At 36.1% G+C, this 20683-nt stretch overlaps 1 protein-coding gene across 4 annotated transcripts in view; it reads right to left on the bottom strand.

Moving 5' to 3' along the window:
- Window positions 1-20683, bottom strand: part of HOOK3 (hook microtubule tethering protein 3) — a 109359-nt gene that overhangs the window by 43156 nt on the left and 45520 nt on the right. For all 4 annotated transcript variants that reach the window (XM_059384360.1, XM_059384362.1, XM_059384363.1 and 1 more), the window contains exons 8-13: window positions 19797-19880; window positions 13754-13917; window positions 8018-8158; window positions 6255-6456; window positions 2000-2110; window positions 1278-1365 (exon numbers count right to left, since the gene is read on the bottom strand). In XM_059384360.1, the coding sequence (XP_059240343.1) occupies window positions 1278-1365; window positions 2000-2110; window positions 6255-6456; window positions 8018-8158; window positions 13754-13917; window positions 19797-19880 (790 nt within the window). The remainder of the gene's footprint in view (window positions 1-1277; window positions 1366-1999; window positions 2111-6254; window positions 6457-8017; window positions 8159-13753; window positions 13918-19796; window positions 19881-20683) is intronic.

Genomic DNA, 20683 nt, shown 5'->3' with positions numbered 1-20683 from the left:
AGAGGGGGTTAAAGGTGAAATGCAACAGGTAGAATGAATGAGGAGGAGAAAAAGGAGGGTGTAGTCAGGAGGAAATTCCAGTTTCAGGTAACTGAAAAGCCAAGGGCTGGATACTAGAGGGGCACAAACAACTGTGAAGCTGTGCAAGTCACTGTTCGGGTTCCACATCTGCCAGCAAGATGACAAAAGTGGGAGGGACTAACTCTGAGCTAAGTGCTGCTCCTCCCCTGTGAGAACAGCAGAGCTCTACTTTGGACAGAAGTCCTGTAATGGACTGATATCCACCCCACATCTCAGGTAGGAAAAAAAACCCCAAAACCCCACTGACTTAGAAAGTTTGACTTTTAAGGCGGTCATAAGAAACTTGCCAGAATAACTTTCCAGGTTTATTATTAATGCAGGTGACTTAACAAATGTTTACGCTTTGACCTAACAAAATTCAATATTTAAATATAACTAAAATACAAAATGGGCAAGTAAATCTGGTCTCATTACTACAGCCTATTTGCCATAAAATCTGGATAACAGTTTAGAATTTATATCAACTTCATGGCCTGTTCACTGATTTTTCATTTCCATCCATTGGTACAAGCACTTTAAAATAAATCTAAATTTTTTAAAAACTTAATTTATTTTAGGGGCACCTGGGTGGCTCAGTGGGTTAAAGCCTCTGCCTTCGGCTCAGGTCATGATCCCAGGGTCCTGGGATCGAGCCCCGCATCGGGCTCTCTGCTCTGAGGGGAGCCTGCTTCCTCCTCTCTCTCTGTCTGCCTCTCTTTCTACTTGTGATCTCTGTCTATCAAATAAATAAAATCTTAAAAAAAAAATTAATTTATTTTAGAGAGATAAAGAGAGCATGCAAGTGTGGGGGAGGAGGATAGGGGCAGAGGGAGAATCTTCAAGCAGACTCCCTACTTAGTGTGGAGCCCAACATGGGGCTTGATCCCAGGACTCTGAGATCATAACCTGAGGCAAAATCAAGAGTTGGCCACTCGGGGCACCTGGGTGGCTCAGTGGGTTAAAGCCTCTGCCTTCGGCTCAGGTCATGATCCCAGAGTCCTGGGATCGAGCCCCACATTGGGCTCTCTGCTCAGCAGGGAGTCTGCTTCCCTTCCTCTCTCTTTGCCTGCCTCTCTGCCTACTTGTGATCTCTGTCAAATAAATAAAATCTTAAAAAAAAAAAAAAAAAAATAGCGAGCCACCCAGGAGTCCCTGAAGCTAAAATTTCTACTGTTACCATAAGAAATAAATAATCCTGGCTACTGAAAAGTTTTTACCTTGAGTTGTGAGTTGTCCTTCTTGAGCCTGTACACAACGAAGCTCTTCAATGGTTTCCTTCAGAGAATCCCTTTCTGTTCTTAACCTCTGGAGGGACATTAAAAAGAAGGAAAGTTATAAGTTTTATAAATTTATTCATCAGTGGCCTCTGCCTTACCTAAAAGAATGATGAACATCAGGGAAAATGGGCATGTTTCACTTTTGATCTTCCACAGAAAGATCATAATGTGTAAGACAATGTTATCCACAGTTAAACATAAGAAACAAAAGTGTCTACACTGCCTTAACATAAGTACATTACATAAATGACATTCCTTTCATTAGACATAAAAAAATCAAACAGCAAAGCCTTTAAATATTCATAAACCATTACAAAGTAAACATTTTTAAAAGATTCAAAATTTGCTGAACAAAAAAATATATTGTGTTCTCTGTATTAACTCTACAGAAAACAAAAAGCTACACAAATTTTTAGAAAGTAATGAGGAGAACAATGTATAAGAAGCAACAGTAATAAAAAAGATAAAGATATACAAAAGAAATTAGTGTAACCAAAAATATTCTTTTAATCTTCTATTTTAGATTTATTTGTGAAACACATATGTTAATCTATAATTTAAAAACAAACAGGATCTCTAATTAAATAATTTATTAATAGAAGGCATCAAATATCATTATCTTAATTTTAGCAGTGCTCAAAGCCAAAACGCCTTATACTCACATCCTTTTCTTTTTGAAGACTGTCAACTTTTTCTTTTAGCCGCTTATATTCAAAATCTAATTTATCTGCTTTCTTCGATTCTTCAGATAATCTATTTTGTAGTTCTACTACCTGATTCAGAAAGGTACCATTAATTTGTATCATCTGAAACATTAAAAATTTTCATTGTTTTCTTTTGCAGAACTATGAAAACTCCCTGCCCCATATATACTTAAAAAAAAAAAAAAAAAAAGTGTATGACATAGCAGCCTATCCCAACAAGAGATCTAGTAGAAAACATCTGCCCAGGCATTATGGGTTCTAAAACCAGACCATCCAGATTAGTAATGTACAAAATCATGAAAGAACCTATAGAACAGGCTTCCATATCCTATTATACAGGTAACAAAGGAGTCTCAAACTCTTTGAGCACAAAGCCAAAGAAACATGAACGGAAAACAGTCCAATTGCACAGCTAAGCTTATAAGAAAGTAAGGGAAACCTTCAGGGGCAAAAACTGCAGTGAGAAGTTTGTGTGGAAGCTATGCAGTATCATGAGGCACCTACCAACTGTTAATACCAGGAATCTAGAACTCCAAATTTAAAAGAAGATGTTGTGGGGCACCTGGGTGGCTCAGTGGGTTAAGCCGCTGCCTTCGGCTCAGGTCATGATCTCAGGGTCCTGGGATCGAGTCCCGCATTGGGATCTCTGCTCAGCAGAAAGCCTGCTTTCCTCTCTTTCTCTCTCTGCCTGCCTCTCTACTGTGATCTCTCTCTGTCAAATAAATAAATAAAATCTTTAAAATGAAGTGTAACTTGAAATTCTGATTCTAACTATGGCCTGCTAATAGGTAGATTTGTTTTCGTTTTTATCACATGATTTATCTTGCAAATCTTAACTCAAGCAATTAATTTAGTCTTGGTTGGTAGTGCTGTGAAATACATGGCCTAAACAAAGCAAACACAAAATCAACCAAACCCCCAAGTATTCCTGAAGAGAAAGATGAGCCAAATGAAAGAGCAAAGGCCATAAAGAAGCGACCATAACTACCAGTTAGGAAAACATTAACAGTAGTAACAATAAAGTAGTAGAGTAAGACCTATAAAGATTTGATTGGAATTATCAGTTATAAAATACAAAGATTAATACATAAAGAGAATAGAGACACAAATCTAAATTATGAAAGGAAGATGATCGGGCAGGTTTGAAAGAACACTCAGAGAACCTGTGGAAAGAAAAATACTATCATTGAAAAAATACATTAAGCCACAGATCAAAATAGGTAGAGAGAATTCATATATTATAGAATTGTACTGCAATATTTCAAGTTATTGACTCCTTATTTGTTTTGTAATTCATTGTTAATACTATCTGTAATGTACTTCATTAGTTCTAAAATATGTTCAGGTTTTTTTTCCATTTATTTATTTGATGGGGGTGGTGTACACAGAGCACAAGGAAGAAGAAGAAGAGGGAGAAGCAGGACCCTGGGATCATGACTGGAGCTGAAGGCAGATGATGCCTAACCGACTGAGCCACTTAGGTGCTCCTGTTCAGGCATTCTTTTCTTCAAAGGTCTTGAACTCTTGCTGTTCTCTCTTCTGAAACCCTAATTAAATCATCTCATTTTAATTTAATATGTTTAAATTTCACACATAGTTTTCCTGGGGTACATTTATTTGGGGTAATTTCTCAGGCCATGTTCAAGTTCACTAATTCTTTCAACTTTATTGTGTGTTGAAAAGTTTATAATAAAATGTGGGAAAGTAATGTAGCCAGCAAAAAAATTTGCTAGTCATTCATGGTGTACAGAGCTGTTCTACTAAAACTTCTTCGACTCATTTTAAGCTAGTATATAGTTTTGATACCAAAATCAGATCAGGAAAGTATGAGATAGAGAACTTCAAGTGAATCATAGAGGAAAAAGATTCTACGTAAAATGAACAAAGCAAAACTAACAATGTGAAAACAACAAATTCTCAGTGACTCTATGAAGTTTAACTCAGGAATACAAGGATGGTTTAAGCATCAACAATACATTAATATAATTAATCACATTAATAGAAAGGAATAGTAGTTCAGGTATCTCTCCAGGGTATAGGAAAAGGAGCTGATTAAATTCAGCCTCCATTTAAGATAAACAACTGGAGTTCAACATGCTAATATATGCTGGTAAAACATTTAAAGCATTCTGTATAAAATCAACAAGAAATGGTTGTCTACTATGATTAATTCTATTCAGAGCTGTATTACAAGTCAAATGTGTTGATTAAAAAGAAAAAGGGTGTGGAGTAGAAAGAAACAAAACTGCTCTAATTTGTCTATGACTTCTGATGAGAGACCCTACAGACATTATTAGAAGTAATATGAGAATCTGGTATGGTTGTAAAATGTACATAAAAATCAATTTCAATCATTTAAATGAGCGACAAACTAAAAATGATCTTTTATTTTGCTAACTGCAGTTATAAAATCAACAAAACATGTACATGGCATTTAGAAGAAACTTATAAAAACTTAACTGAAAGACACTGAAGACCTAAATAAATGGAAAGATGTATTCACCAACAGGAACATTCACTGTTGTAAAGATGTCAATTCTCCCCAAATTAATCAACAGCATCAATGTAATTCCAATTCCCAAAAGTTTTGGGTATAAAGGGAAGGAAAAGGCCTAATGGACAGTTTTGAAAAAGAACAAGGTGTGTGTATTATCAAATATCAAATTACTAAAAAACTATAGATAATAATAAGTGGGATATTGGTGTAAGACTAGACAAATAAACCAGTGAAACAGAAGAGAGTGCCAAGAAACAAACTTACATTTAAGATGGAAAATATAGGTACTTCTAAGATAGAATTGCAGGTCCTTGTGGAAGAAACTATTAAATAAATGGCACTAGGTTGAATGGTTGCCTACACAGATAATAAAGTTTCACCTGGATCTTTAACCTAGCATCCTACACAAGAACTAATTCCATGTGGATAAGAGACCTAACTGTGCAAAACAAACTTTAAATCTTTGTTAACAAAATAAAAGGTTGGCTTACACTCTTATGTAGGGAATGATTTAAGACATAAAAGGTACAGATCATAAAAAGATATTTAAAGTTCATTATCTTAGAATTAATCTAAAAAAAAAAAAAAAGAGAGAGAGACAGGTTACAGATTGGCAGGAAATAAACGCAGCAAGTGTAACCGACAAAAGATTAATAGTAAGAACATATAAAGACCTTACAGAAATCAGTAAGAAAAAATAATATAGTTGTAAAAATGAATAAAAGATTTAAAGTGGGCCATTCACAAAAGAACTGTGATCAGTAAAGATATTTGTAATTAGGGTAATGCAAAGTATAATCATGAGGAGACACTATTTCATATTCATCCAATTGGCAATATTTCAAGTATGACAATACTATGTGTTGGTGATGATGCAGAGCAAGAGGAATTCATAAAACTTCTGTTTAGTAATACAGTCACTTTGAAGAACAATTTAGCAATATCTAATTAAATGAAGATACTCTAAGGAAGAGATTCCATATAGCTGTAAAACTTTCACACATGTATAGAAGAGTACATGTTCTCATTGTATGTATAGTGGCACTTAAATTAAAAAAAAAAAAAAAAAAGTTAAAACATCCTGTACGTCCTTCAATGGGAAAATGGGTAAACTGTGGTATAGTGACTCCAAATAATAGCATATAGTGGTACAGATAAAGCTATCTTTATACCTATCAACATAAACAAATTTCCCAAATACACTGAGCAAAGTAAATCACAGAAGAGCCCTTTTATTATATCATTTATATAGTTCTGAACCATGTCAAAAGTGTTATACATTATATATATATGAACTAATATATATGCACCAAATGAATAAAGAGATGCATGGAATGAAAACTACAAAATAGTACAGTGGTTACTATAATGGGGAGGGGAAGAGTCTGTTTTATTCTTTAAGCATAGACACTTGTATCATTCTTTTACTTCTGTGTATTTTGTATTACATAATAATTTAAAAATAAAAAACAACAGAAGGATCTGCTATGGACACTAGTCAATAACCACTGGATAAGAATTAAGTTTCAATGTTAACTACATTGGAATTAAAATTTAAAACTGAGTTAAGAAAAAACAACAAAAAAACCCTAAGTTTCGTAGGTAAAATACAATACCTTGAAAACAAAAGTAAGAGGATTTTTGGTAAGCCACAAGGTTATAATGGAGAACGTGCCTGAAAACATCATCAAGAAACTTTGTTACTATTCTTTTTACCTGTCTCTTATATGTCTCAAGTTGACTTCGAGCTGCATTGGCTTTTCTTAACTCTTCCTCTAGACTGACAGTGTTCTGCATATACATAGTATTCTTTTCTTCTAAGAGTTTAACCTGACGCCTCAAATCACCAAGATCTTCTAGCTTCTTTTTATATGATTCCACTTGGCCTTCTAGTTTAGACACTTTATCAGAAGAATGTCTAGAATGAGATGGGAAATCAGAAATCAGAAACATATCCAGAGCTGTAAAGCTGTTTTAATAGTGCTAACCCAAGAGGGACTGCCAGAAAAGAACACATGCTAATGAAATTATAAGACCCAAGGTGATTCCAGATTAATGTTTTGTTCAGGCTAAAAACGACGACCAAAATTACGGCAAAATGTGTAATGGAGAATGTTATGTAATTTAAGAAAAACAAGTGGTGCTGGTGGTGTGTGTGTGGGAGGGGTAACGAACAGAGTCACATGTAGCTCAAAAGCAAAATAAACTGTGCAGGGTCCAAATGATCTGGCAATTAGAATGTTATTAATGACCACAGGAACAGCTCTTTTCATGGAGTAGTGGGGGCAGGAGGTGGCAAATTTTAGGGAGTTAAGGAGACAATGTAGATTTCACCTTGTGTGATCTAGAATTTGTTTTGGAGGGAAGCAGAGAGTAGTAAGTCTTTCTGTCTAAGAGGAAAGAGACCTAAACATATAAACATATGCTAAGGTGGGAGATCCAGATGCTAAGAGAAATGATGACTGATTACACAGTCCTTGTGTAAGCAAGAAGTGTTGAGATCCAGAGCACTTAAAAAGGAATTAGTACTAGACGTTAGAAAGAATAACAAGTCTACATTCTAAAAGCAAAAATGAAAAGAGGGTGGGAACGCAGGGCAGTTAGCTGCAGGAACTACAGGACATAGAGAGTCCCACAGTTCATGGCCCCTTTCCTTGATGCAGTAGGAGACAATGTCATCCACTGACACTAAGGCATGGAGAAGTGTGGGGGGTGGGCATCCAGGTGAGAAGTTATGGAAATATGTACTAGCTATGAGAGGAATGGGAGACAGAACTATCTATGATGAGCAGAATGGTGGACCACAGGTAAGAACCCAATGAAGACTAAAGATCATGAATTTATAGCAGGACAAAACTATAGCACTATGTGATTTTCTCTATTCCTTCTCAGTATTCAAAGAGCAAAAGTTAAAATGGCTGGAATGATCCAACAGAGGATAGATTATACAAGTGGAATGGTCAGAAAATGAGGTGGCAGAGAGTGAAGGCGCTTAGTGAGGAACAGGCAAAGTGCAGATAAAATGGTCTAGCAAGGAAATGACTCCTTGTGGGTGTGACAGCATCCAAGGAAGAGGAAGACTGTGACCAGAGGACTTGAAATTAAAGAAAAGGAGTCGTAATAAGAAAAGCTCCAGAGCTACGCAAGTATGAAGCATTGGTTGGAGGTTAATTTCTATTTAACATTTATATAGCACGTACTTGCTAGATACTGTCCCAGCTGTTTAGAAATATCAATTCCGTTCTGTGTATCAATCTGAGGTGGGTATGTGCATCACCTCCATTTTACAGATGAGAAAAGGGTTACATAGAGATTAAATGAATGGTAGCACTGGAATCTGAACTCAGGTAGTCCAGAAGGGTTAAGTTCTCTTAAACACCATGCTGTGTTCAGAGATCCTAGAGTTCGTCACATCATTGGTAGAGGTGTTCTGGGTGACGACAGGCCTGAGATTGTAACAAGATGGGAAGACTGTTTACCTAAGAACATCTATTTCATCTTTTAGAGACTGAGCTTCATCTGCCAAAGTGGTCAGTTCATCATTCTGTTGCCGAAGTTCAGAGATTTCCTTTTCTAACTCTTCACAGCGTATACGATAATCATCTTTGGCTGCTTCTAGTCTGTAACCAAAACAAAATAGACCAAGAAAGTACTATTTATTGTCTAGCAATTCTCCTTTGAACGATAAAAGGAAATAAAAACACAAGAAAAAACTCTTCAATCTCCTGTGACCATAAACTCTCTCTCTAAGTTTTAACCGTCCTGAAAACAGATTCCACTGGTCCAAGGCTTGCGGAAACTTACAACTGATCACCACTCCTCTATTCAAAAAATTGGAGGTCAAGAAATATTTTTCAAAAGACAGCACACGTAATTCATTTAAAGCTTTATTTTTTTACTATGAAATTAACATAGGTTTCTTGTTGAAAGTTTACAAAATATAGAAAAGCAAAGAAGATAAAAATCATGTATTGATCTAAATAGATCATACTGTTAACATTTTTGAGTGCATCCTCCAGGCCGGTTGCTATTCATAGCTCTTTTCCCTCTAAATATGGATAATACTATTCCTACTTCTTACTTTATTTTGCTTAACATAAAGCCTTCTTTTGATTTACAAGACTGTCTTGTCACAAATATTTATTTTTGATTATTTACTTTCAATTTAATTTATATAATCCTTAATGTTAACATTAAGGATTATAAAATTTCTGTTAACATTAAGGATTATAAAATTTCTGTTAACAGAAATACGTAAGTTTTACGTAATTCTATTGATTAATTTTATACTTTATGGTTTCCACTTTAAAGTGTATGATTAAAGATTTTTTCCTTTATTCTATATTTTCCATTAGGATTTATATACTTTCATTTTTAACATGAAATTCTCATTTCCCCTTGAATTCATTATATGATATAATGTAGAAATCTAACTTTTCCTGCCAAAATATCTACCCATGACCCCAAAATCATTTAACAAATAATTTAACCTTTACCTATTGATTTAAAAAAATGCTGCCTTGATTACACATTTTTATATACACTTGGGTTGGTTTTGGATCTTTGCTTGTATTACTAGTTTGTCTGTATTTTGCTGCACCAGTACCAAGCTTTTAAAATTAGTAGAGAAATAAATATTTCAACATTGGACATGGAAAGTACTCCTTTATTATACTTTGTGTGTAAATGTTCTGGGAACCTCTTGGTCATCAATACGTCCAGGTGAAAATAAAATTTAAATTGGAATCGAGTTAAAATTAACAATTTAAGAGAAAATGGCATTCTTACAATCTTTCATTAAAAACATGTAAACAAACAAAACATGTTAACATGTTATCTCTCTCCATATATTTAAATAATTTCTATGTATAACAGAAGTTTCCATCATATAAGTCCTTCATATTTCTTTTGAATTTATTCTTTGAATACTTTTGTATTTATAAATGCCAAATTTTTCCTGATGATAACCAGTTATTGATAGAAAACCTTATGACCTATACAAATGTCTTATAGTTACCCTCTCCCATTAACTGTTTACTGGTTCTGAGAACTTTTCAGTTGATTCACTTAACATTTTCTAGGTGGACGAGCCTATTACTTTTAATGATTTTAATGATTACATTTAATGATCATTTGTTTTTGGTCTTTCCAAAATTTTTATGTCATTTCCGTTTCATTTTCTAGAAAAGTAATAACTAAAATTGTATGTGCCAGGCAATATTCTCAGCACTTTACATATGTTAACTCATTTAATACTAAAAATTTCTACAAGGTAGGTAATTATTTTTTATTTTTATTTTTTAGAGATTTATTTATTTATTTGACAGACAGAGATCACAAGTAGGCAGAGAGGCACGCAGAGAGAGACAAGAGATGAGGAAGCAGGCTCCCTGCTAAGCCAAGAGGCTGATGCAGGGCTCTACCCCAGGACCCTGGGATCATGACCTGAGCCGAAGGAAGAAGCTTTAACCCACTGGGCCACCCAGGTGCCCCGAAGGTAGGTAATTATTAAGACCATTTTATAGTGGATGAAATGGAGGCATGCCCAAGGTTACAGAAATACTAAGTGGCAAAGCCAGGATTTATAGAATGTCTAAGAAAAATTCAAATATTAGATTAATACTCATCCTCATCTTGTTCTTAACTTTACTGAGAATTTCATACACCAAGCTTATTTTATACTATTCTTTGTCCTTTAACTTATGCATTGAAGGAACTAAAATAATAAATTTAATAGTTATTGTAATAGTTATTGTAATAGACTTAACAATATTCGACAGGTTAACACTTCTGGGATAAAGTTTATTTTAATACAGTACTGTATTGAATTTGCTATTGTTTTAGTTAGGATTATTTTTAAAAAATTCATAAATGAGATGTCAGTACTCCTTTTTTTTGATGTTAGGATTTTTCTTTTCTTAAAATTATTTTTGCTGATGCTGATGTAAGGGAGGAAAAAATGGAAGCAAAGGCTTAATGCGCCAGCTGTTACCACTGTCTGGAAAACCCTCCCCAACTCTTTATTTTTAAGTAACTGAAATCTATGACAATTGGAAAGGCAGATCAATGAAAATCTGCATATCCTTTGCCAGATTCACCTACTATTAACATTTTGTTTCACGTACTTTCTCTCATTTGCTTAGAAAACAAATGCACATACATTTTTTAGAGAACTTTTCAAAAGGAAGCTGCAGAGGTCATGACCCTTCTAATAAAGAAGTACAATCTTTCATACATCATCATAATACCATCTTTGTATCTAAGACAACTAATGTTAATTTAATAATATTATCTAATAGGTAGTCCATATTTAAATTTCACTAACTGCTGTAAAAATGTCTTATAGTTCCCTCTCCCCACCCTAATCCAGGATCCAATGATAATTTTCAGATTATCTTTAATAGTATTATCCCTTTGTCTTTCTCTTCTTTTGTTTTTTATAACTTTGACTTTTTCGAGTAGTCTTAGCCATCTTTAAGGATATTCCTTATTCGGATTATTTCTTTGTGATTACATTCAGGTTAAATATTTGGCACAAATACTACATAGCACTGGGTACAATGTGGGTGGTGCTAAATTTGATGATTTGGTTAAAATGGTAACTGCCAGATCTCACCAATTAAAAGGTATATTGTCCCTTTTGTAATTAAAAATAAACTATGAGACCACAGGAAGCCTGGGTGGCTCAGTGGGTTAAGCCGCTGCCTTCGGCTCAGGTCATGATCCCAGGGTTGTGGGATCGAGTCCCGCATCGGGCTCCTTGCTCAGCAGGGAGCCTGCCTCTCTTTCCGCCTCTGCCTGCCTCTGCCTGCTTGTGTGCTTTCTTTCTCTCTCTTTCTGACAAGTGAATAAATAAAATCTTAAAAAAAAAAAAAAAGAACTAGGAGACTTAAATCTTAAAAAGCTACCAACGTTCAAAAAAAGGGAAAGAAATTAAAGGTCATAATAAAGATCAGCCAGAAGCATTATATCTGACTACAAAGAATAATAAACACTGAGGAGTGCCTGAGTGGCTCTTTCGGTTAAGTAACTTGACTGTTGATTTCAGCTCAGGTCATGATCCCAGGGTCATGAGATCCAGGCTCCTATTGGGCTCCACACTCTCTCCCTCTCTGTCCCACTTATACAAGAGCTCTCTCTTTCTCTCTCTCAAAAAAAATTAATACATACTGAGATACACAAATATGTAGTACTGATACAGTATCTGAATTGTTTAAGTGCTTCAAAATATAAATTGCAGTATGTACTGCAATGATAAAAGCTTTAGACGCTATTTCCTTTACAATGAAGGACAGGATATTTCTAAATACCACTTCCCCAAACCATACTTTAAAAACCTAGCCACAATTTAGAAACAAAAGGGTGGGGAAAAAAAGAAACGAAAAGGTACAGTCATACTTAAATTTTATTATCTTCTGATTCTGTCTTAGAAAATCAAGATGCAGGGCACCTGGGTGACTCAGTCGGTTAAGTGTCTGCCTTCAGCTCAGGTCACGATCCCAGGGTCCTGGGATCGAGTCCAACGTTGGGCTCCCTGCTCAGCAGGGAGTCTGCTTCTCCCTCTGCCCCTTTCCCCAGCTTGTGCATGCCCTCTCTCTCTCTCAAAAATAAATAAAAATAAAATCTTAAAAAAAAAAAAAAAAAAAGTCAAGATGCAGATGAAGGGTACTCAAAACTTTTGGGCTTCCTTTGCATTCTTAAAATTACAGAAATTGCAAAGAACTTTTGTTTATGTAAGTTTTACCTATTGATGTTTATTTATCATATTGAAAAATTAAAACAAACATCTAAATACATTGAAAATATCAGTAATATATCCACTTTATTATTATAGACAACACAGTTTATGAAAAATAACTATATTCTAAATCAAAAAGTGAGAAGAGTGGTAATATTTTATACTTTTATGATTCAAATAATCCAGTTTAACAGAAGATGGCTGAAAAAAAAAAAGATAGCTGGATTGTCAGAGCTATTTCTATATTCATCTGTAGTGATGACTTTCTGGCTGAACTATACGAAGGAAATCCACCATCGCACAGATATGTAGTCAGAAAAGAGAGGTCTGGAAGACTCTCTCAAAGGGTCTCAGGGAACCTGAAGAGGTCCTTAGACCAAATCTTGAATTGCTGATGTAGATCATAGGGGGTGGACTATTTCCGAAGTTTTAGATAAGACTTAAGAATCATTTTTATTCTTTTCCTGTGAATACAAAATATTCTATTTCTTACTGCTAAGTCCTTCAACTTTGTGGTTCTGTTTTGTCTGGCAGCACACCAAATTTTTCCTTTTCTTCTTTTCCCTTTCACCATCCAACTGCCAAATGGTCATTCTTCCTTCCTTTTGCTCTTTTCCTCTCCAAGATGTGTTTAGAAGACTGTCCCTTTAAATCAGGTTGCCTTTTAAGTAAGTCTGACTCTATAAACCAGGCACCTGGCATTTATATTGTGTCTCTTTAAACCAAGTGTCTGCAAAGGGCACCAATCTCTTTAAATTCAGTGCCTCTATGTTTTTATGGAGTCTGGTCCTTTAAGATGATGTGCTTAATTATGGTATTTTCCCCCTGGCAGTTTCTAATCCAATCTTCTTTTATTTTAAAAGTAGTTCAGTGAATTTAATCTTCTAATCTCTCCAACTCACCCTCAGGCCCCTTCACTAGTGTTTTTCTGTCTTCCTCTAATTTTTTTTTCAGTCTGCCTTTACTTGCCTCAAAGCACCTAGTAGGATGGGGTGGGACAGTGTGTGGGATGTATGGCTCATGTGTGTTTTCTTCACAGTTATATTTCAGTTGAGGCATTCTGTATTCAGGTAATAATGAGCATGTTTTTTTTTTTTTTTTAAAGATTTATTTATTTATTTGAGGCAGGGAGTGGGGGCAGAGGGAAAGGGAGAGAGGGAATCCCAAGCAGACTCTATGCCCAGTGCAGCGCTTAACATGGGGCTCGATCTCATGACCCTGAGATCATGACTTGAGCTGGAACCAAGAACTGGACACTAAACCGACTGTGCCACCCTGGTGCCTCCAAGGGTGTAGCTTTGATAGAATTTTTCCTAGATGTGAAGTTATTGTGTGTCATGTGGTAATATTTGGGGGAAGTTGTTTATTTCACATCCTCCTTGGTCTGCAGCTATCTGAAAACCCTACCCCTACATTTTTTAACATTAAAAGATAGTTAACCAAATCTTAAAAATAAGACTTTAGTGAGGTCTTTTACCTGAATGTTTCTTCCTGGAGTTGTTCCAGCTGAGTTTGGAGCTGCAGATGCCTTCTTCCTGCAGGACTGTTAGGATCTTCTATAGAATCAGACTGATTAAGTCTTTCCATTAATACCTGATTCTCTGCCAAGAGACTACTTTTCTCCTCTTGCAATGCTGCAACCTGTTAGCATATAGGAAGACAGCAATTATTTCTTCTAATTACACTATGATCAGCATAATCACTTGTGAATTACCATTAGAAAGCCTGTTTTAATCAACTTTCCCTTACAACTGTAACATTACTCTGGAATATTGCACAGGAAGAGCAATACTGTAAGAGTAAGCAGGAATTCATTCTTTATATCTGAAAAGATAGTACACCAAATAAGATATGTAAATGGCAACTAAGCACACAAAAGGATACTCATGATTAATCATTAAGGAATTGCAAATTTAAACCACAATGTTATACTCATACACTCCTACCGGAATGGCTCAAATAAAAAATATTGCTATACCAAGTGTTGGAAAAGATGTAGAACTTTTTTGAAGTAGGCTCCACGTGGAGCCCAACATAGGGCTTGAACTCATGATCCTGAGATCATGCCCTGAGCTGGGATCAAGAGTCAGATGCTTAACGGATTGAGCCACCCAGGAGCCTCTGAAGATGTAGAACAAATGGAAGTCTCATACATCTCTGGTGAGAATGTAAAATGTTTCAGGCACTTTGGAAAACAGCGTTGAATTACAAAAAAAAAAAAAAAAAAAAAATAAACATGCAACTACCACATGACCCAGTCAGTATTTACTAACTCAGGAGAAATAAAAGCACGGGGCCCATACAAAGACTTATAAAGAATGTTAACAGCAGGGGCGCCTGGATGGCTCAGTGAGTTAAGCTGCTGCCTTCGGCTCAGGTCATGATCTCAGGGTCCTGGGATTGAGTCCCGCATGGGGCTCTCTGCTCAGCAGGGAAGCTGCTTCCCTCTCTCTCTCTGCCTGCCTCTCCGTCTACTTGTGATTTCTCTCTGTCAAATAAATAAATAAAATCTTGAAAAAAAAAAAGAATGTTAACAGCAGTTTTGCTTGTGATAGAGAAAAACGAGAAATAACACAAATGTTCATCAACAGATGAATGGAAAAGTTCTAATATATTCATAATAGAACACTATTTGGCAATTAAAAAGAAGAATTAACTCTTGATGCTGTCAAAAATAATGAACTCAGATGAAAAGGAAGTATAAATAATGTATGATTCTTTTTATACGCAATTCTAGAAGATATGAACTAATCTATAGTGACAAGGCAGAGCTAGGGACTGGAGGGGGAATACAAAGTCATGAGAAACTTTTGAGGGTGATGGGTTCATTATATTAATTGTGGTAATGTTTTTACACATTCACACATAAATCAACACGCATGAAAATTGTACATTTTAAATATGAACAGTTTATGTGTTAATTACAGCTCAATAAAGCTGTAAGAACAAAAGCCACCTGCCATTTCTAATTCTTACTTGCCACCCCCTACTTTCCCCTGAACTTGTTCTGGTTGGGCTACTACCCTACCATTCCACACAACTGCTCATCAGGATCACCATGGACACTTCCACGTCACTGCAAACAATCAACATATGCCACAACCCATTACATTCTCCTCCCTGAAACAGTTTCTTCACTTGGCTGCCAGGACACCTTACTCTTGGGCTTTCTGGACCCAACCTACCAGGCTTCTCTTTCTCCTTAGTCAATTACTCTCAATTTCTCTGCCATTAGAGTGCCCTACAACTTTCTTCTCTACATGCAGTAATGGCTCACACAGTGACAACTTCAGTGACAATTCACACATTTCTATTTCTCAACTGGAACCCTAAACTGGGTATCATTTCCATGTGAATGTCTAAAAGGCATCTCAAACTTAAACTGTCCAATTAATTATTCCTCACTCCCCAGTTCTTCCAGTTTCTCCCATTTCGGTGAAAAGTTAACTCTATCCTTCCGGTTGCTCAGTCATTCATAAGCCTTAACATCTTTAATCTCATATCCACACCAATCTGTCAGCAAATACCACTTTTTACACACATTTTTACCACTTACCAGCCAAAATTCCAATCTAATCCAACATAATTTTTTTTTTTTTGCCTGGATTGTAATGACTGCAATGACTTCTTCTTTTTTTTTTTTTTTTTTTTAGAGATTTTATTTATTTATTTGACAGAGAGAGATCACAAGTAGGCAGAGAGGCAGGCAGAGAGAGAGGAGGAAGCAGGCTCCCCGCTGAGCACAGAGCCCAATGCGGGACTCGATCCCAGGATCCTGAGATCATGACCTGAGCCAAAGGCAGCGGCTTAACCCACTGAGTCACCCAGGCGCCCCACTGCAATGACTTAATTAGTCTAATAAATTTGGCCCTTGCCTCCTTTTAGTCTGTTCTCCATACAGCAGCCCCATAGTCCATCAAAACAAAATGCAGACCACATGACTACTTTGCTCAAATGTTCTACTGGATTCCCATTTACTCAAAGTTAAAATCATTATAAAAGCTTATAAGGCCTCTCCAGACTGATTTCCACTTCACACACTCTCTTTTGTGGGTACTTAGTAATGTTTTTGAATAAAAGAAGCTAAAATGCCAGCTCTATAATTTGTCAGATTTCCATAAATGCATGGGTCTTTTCTCAGAAGACAGCAGTGGCTCCACCCCGTGCCACTGGACCATTTCTTTTTCTTTCTTTTTTTTTTTTTTTAAATTTTTTTTTAACAACAGAGCTTTTCTTTTTCTTTTCTTTTCTTTTTTTTTTAAGATTTTTTATTTATTTATGTGACAGAGAGACATCACAAGTAGGCAGAGAGGCAGGCAGAGAGAGAGAGGAGGAAGCAGGCTCCCTGCCGAGCAGAGAGCCCGATGTGGGACTCGATCCCAGGTCCCCGAGATCATGACCTGAGCCAAAGGCAGGAGCTTAACCCACTGAGCCACCCAGGCGCCCCCACTGGCCCATTTCATTTCTGCTCTTTAATCCTTTTTTCAAAAAAGAGGTATGTCTATATAATTAGCAGAAGTCTTTTTCACACACACAGAAAAAGGAGACCACAGGCATTTTACTGCACATCTCAGTACTGCAATTTTTACAAACTGAAGGTTTGTGACAACCAAGTCTACAGGCACCATTTTTCCAATAGCGTTTGCTCACTTCCTGTCTGTTACATTCTGATAACTCTTGCAATATTTTAAACTTAAAACATCCCCATATAAGATGGTGAATTTAACTGATAACTTTGGAGTATGTTCTCACTGCTTCACCAACCAGCTGTTTCTTTCCCCACTGGCCTCTCTATAACCTGAGACACAATAATACTGAAATTAGGCCAATTAATAATCCTACAATGCACTGTTAAGTATTCAAGTAAAAAGTCATACATCTCTCATTTTAAATCAAAAGCTAGAAATGATTAAGCTTAGTGAGGAAGGCATGTTGAAAGCTGAGACAGGCTGAAAGCTAAGACAGCTGAAAGCTGAGACAGGCTCTTTGTATCAGTTTAGTCAAATTATGAATGCAAAGGAAAAGTTCGTGAAGGAAATGAAAAGTCTAAAGCTATTCCAGTGAACGTGCAAATGATAAAGACACACAGCCTTACTGCTGACACAGAGAAAGTTTTAGTGGTCTGGATAGAGATCAAACCAGACACAACATTCCCTTCAGCAGTCCAAACCCACAATAACTCTGAGATATGCTTGTACTGAAAAATTAATACACAAACATGATTTAAGAAAAAAAAAAAAAAAAACCAGACAAGAAAAAGGGGCTTAATAGTCAGTTTTCTGTTGAGTTTTTCTACTTCCAAGAGACAATTAATTTTAACTATTCCAAACTTTACTGTTTTTGGCTGTTATTTTATATCTCTAAATGTTTTACACCACAATTTCTCGATTTACGAATCTTAGACATTATCTAGTGACTCCTCTGACAGGTTAAACTATAGTTACTTGTGTCATCCTTCCTTTCCACAAATATAATAATATCACTATTCTTGTTTCCCTCTTTGGTTATCTCTGCAACCATTTTTTTTTTTTTTTTTTTTAGATTTTATTTATTTGACAGAGAAAGATCACAAGTAGGCTGAGAAGCAGGCAGAGAGAAAGGAGGAAGCAGCCTCCCTCCCTAACAGAGAGTCTGATGCGGGACTTGATCCCAGGACCCTAAGATCACGACCTGAGCTGAAGGCAGAGGCTTAACCCACTGAGTCACCTAGGCGCCCCTCATCTCTGCAATCTTAAACAAGTACTTACTCTTTTCACTCAATCCCCTACCCATTCATTCACTCACTCAGATGTTCACTGTGTGCCTATTGTATGCAGCAGGGACTACATGATCACGGAAGGCCTCCCAGGAGGCCTAATTTCATCCTGGGCACATCTCAGTGTCCAGTAAGTATTTTATGACAAATAAGTCAGGTGATTTTGAGCTGCGACTGGATGTCCAGAAGGAACCAGCCATGTAATGGGTGTTGTGCCAACAGAAGTGGTTCCTGACTCCCTTTTGGCAAGAACATTAGTGACCCTATCTTTCCTTCATGTCTTCTGTCCTTGTCTACTGCTGTCACTTTGCTTTTAGTTTGGCAATAACATTTCTCTATAGGACAATTCTAAATGTTGAAATGGGTTTGTATTATTACTTTAGAGATCACATTATCAAGTGGGTCACTACTGTTTTCTGCAGAGCTAAGTGTATCATAGGGCTGTAGTTTGCCAAAGTTTATCAAAGATAATGATTATATTCTAGTCATAAAAACCATCATCTCTTATTTATTATTATTATTAATCTTAGCATTTGTGTAGAGTTATGTTTTAAAATTTTGGAAAAGCAATTAATGGCACTTACACTGTGACTAGATAAATATCATTTACTGAATGACCCAGCAAGTGTGCTCTGATTATACTTCCTCCTATGTGCATCCAAAGCGATGACCAATACCTCTGCCTTTCAACGTAAAATTCTTCTATTATAAAATATTATGAACTCTGTATAGTCATAACCCAGCTTTAACAAGTATCAAAACATGGCCAATTGGGTGCCTGGGTGGCTCAGTGGGTTAAGCTGCTGCCTTCGGCTCAGGTCATGATCTCAGAGTCCTGGGATAGAGCCCCACATTGGGCTCTCTGCTCAGCAGGGAGCCTGCTTCCTCCTCTGTCTCTGCCTGCCTTTCTGCCTGCTTCTGATCTCTGTCAAGTAAATAAATAAAATCTTAAAAAAAAAAAAAAAACACACACAAACACACACACACACACACACACACACACAACATGGCCAATTATGTATTTGTACCTTTTTGCCCATGCCCTGATCTCTCTAATTTTGAGGTAAATGATAAATAATATTTTACTCTTAATTGTGAGAGATTTACTATACACTTTAACTATCCTGTTAAGTTTTTCACTTTAACAATTCTATTTTTAATTTACTTAAGTGTTTGTTTTCTGATTTTAGCATCATGCCCCAGATGGAGTATCTTTACTAATTTCACTGAGAGTATTAAATAGATCTAAAAATATTAATCTCTGCTACCATCCCAAATTTCTCCACTTCCTTTAGGACTATCTTCCTGTTTATCTTCCTCCTTTTCTCTTTTGTAATGCAGACTTTCCTTAATGAAGTAGTCAAAGCAAGGGTTCATGAACTTCACATTAGGGCTTATCTACAAAAAGTTGGCCTTTCTGTGTATTATGAGTATCTACTATGGATACTGGCAAACACTACAAATGAGCGCTTTAAAAAAAAAATCTCCCCCACCCCTCCCTAAAGCTAGCGCAGATAGCCCCCCTTTCTTTTCTTGTTATACCATTCATTCATTTCTTCTAAATTTAATGGGGCTGCCGGAAGTAAAGAAAATTAATATATTTGATGAGTCTACTATCTTTAACCACAAATCTGTTTTTCCCTCTTTTTTTCCTTAATTAGGGTTGCATGGTAACCCAACAATACTGTATGGTAATACACAGCACGTTTGGTGTTGCTTATAGTGGTACATTTCAAACAGGTAACACACAGAAAACATCTCTAACCTGCATATCCAACTCATGGCACCTTTGAGCAATTTCTTCTTTTGCTGACAAAGCTTCATTTAGTTCCTCTGTAGTTTTCTTCAACTAGTTATAAACAAAAAGATGCAACAAACATTTCAATATGAATAGAAACAATTAATAATTACATAGGCATAACAAAGAATTAGAACACTTTCCTCTCATTTCTTTCTGAGGGGCTGGGAAAAATTGAGAACTCTTGCCAAGAGTCAAAAACAGCCATTTCTAACTTTGAATATCTTCTAGTCGTTAAGTCTTGTCTTTTCTGTACTGAATCTGGTTCTTTCCTCTTAATCAAGTTTTCTTACACAAGTTTTCTTCCTGTCTGGGCTACATGATTCTTGGTAATGTTAATTCTGTAATAACTGAAAATTTTTCCCTTGATAAAGTATTTATGTGCTAGAGGATGGGGGTTTCAATTGTTGAAATATATAGCCAGAGGTATTTCAACACAAAATCTTCAAGCATATTACACCTTTATGTTAATTTGTGTAACAAAGTTTTAAAAAATATTTTTATTATTCTGATTCTCAACACAAACCAAACATTTCTGAGTTGTGGCCCATAAATCCTAGGTTAGCAAAGCAAGAACAAATTAATTAAAATTGATTAATTTTTAAAAGTGATTAAAAATTATATTAGCTTTTCCATTCATGTGACCACACCTGTGTAACATAGATTAAAAAAAAAATCCATAAAAGGCAACAACTTTAAAATCTAACATCACAAAGTAAGAGAAGCAAATTATAACTCGAGTTAAAATTATATCATGATTGAGGGGGCACCTGGGTGGCTCAGTGGGTTAAAGCCTCTGCCTTCGGCTCAGGTCATGATCTCAGGGTCCTGGGATCGAGCCCCACATCGGGCTC

The sequence above is a fragment of the Mustela nigripes genome, chromosome 18 (assembly GCF_022355385.1).
Source record: "Mustela nigripes isolate SB6536 chromosome 18, MUSNIG.SB6536, whole genome shotgun sequence".
In the NCBI taxonomy this organism is placed as follows: Eukaryota; Metazoa; Chordata; class Mammalia; order Carnivora; family Mustelidae; genus Mustela; species Mustela nigripes.
This window is presented reverse-complemented; position numbering and strand designations above follow the sequence as displayed.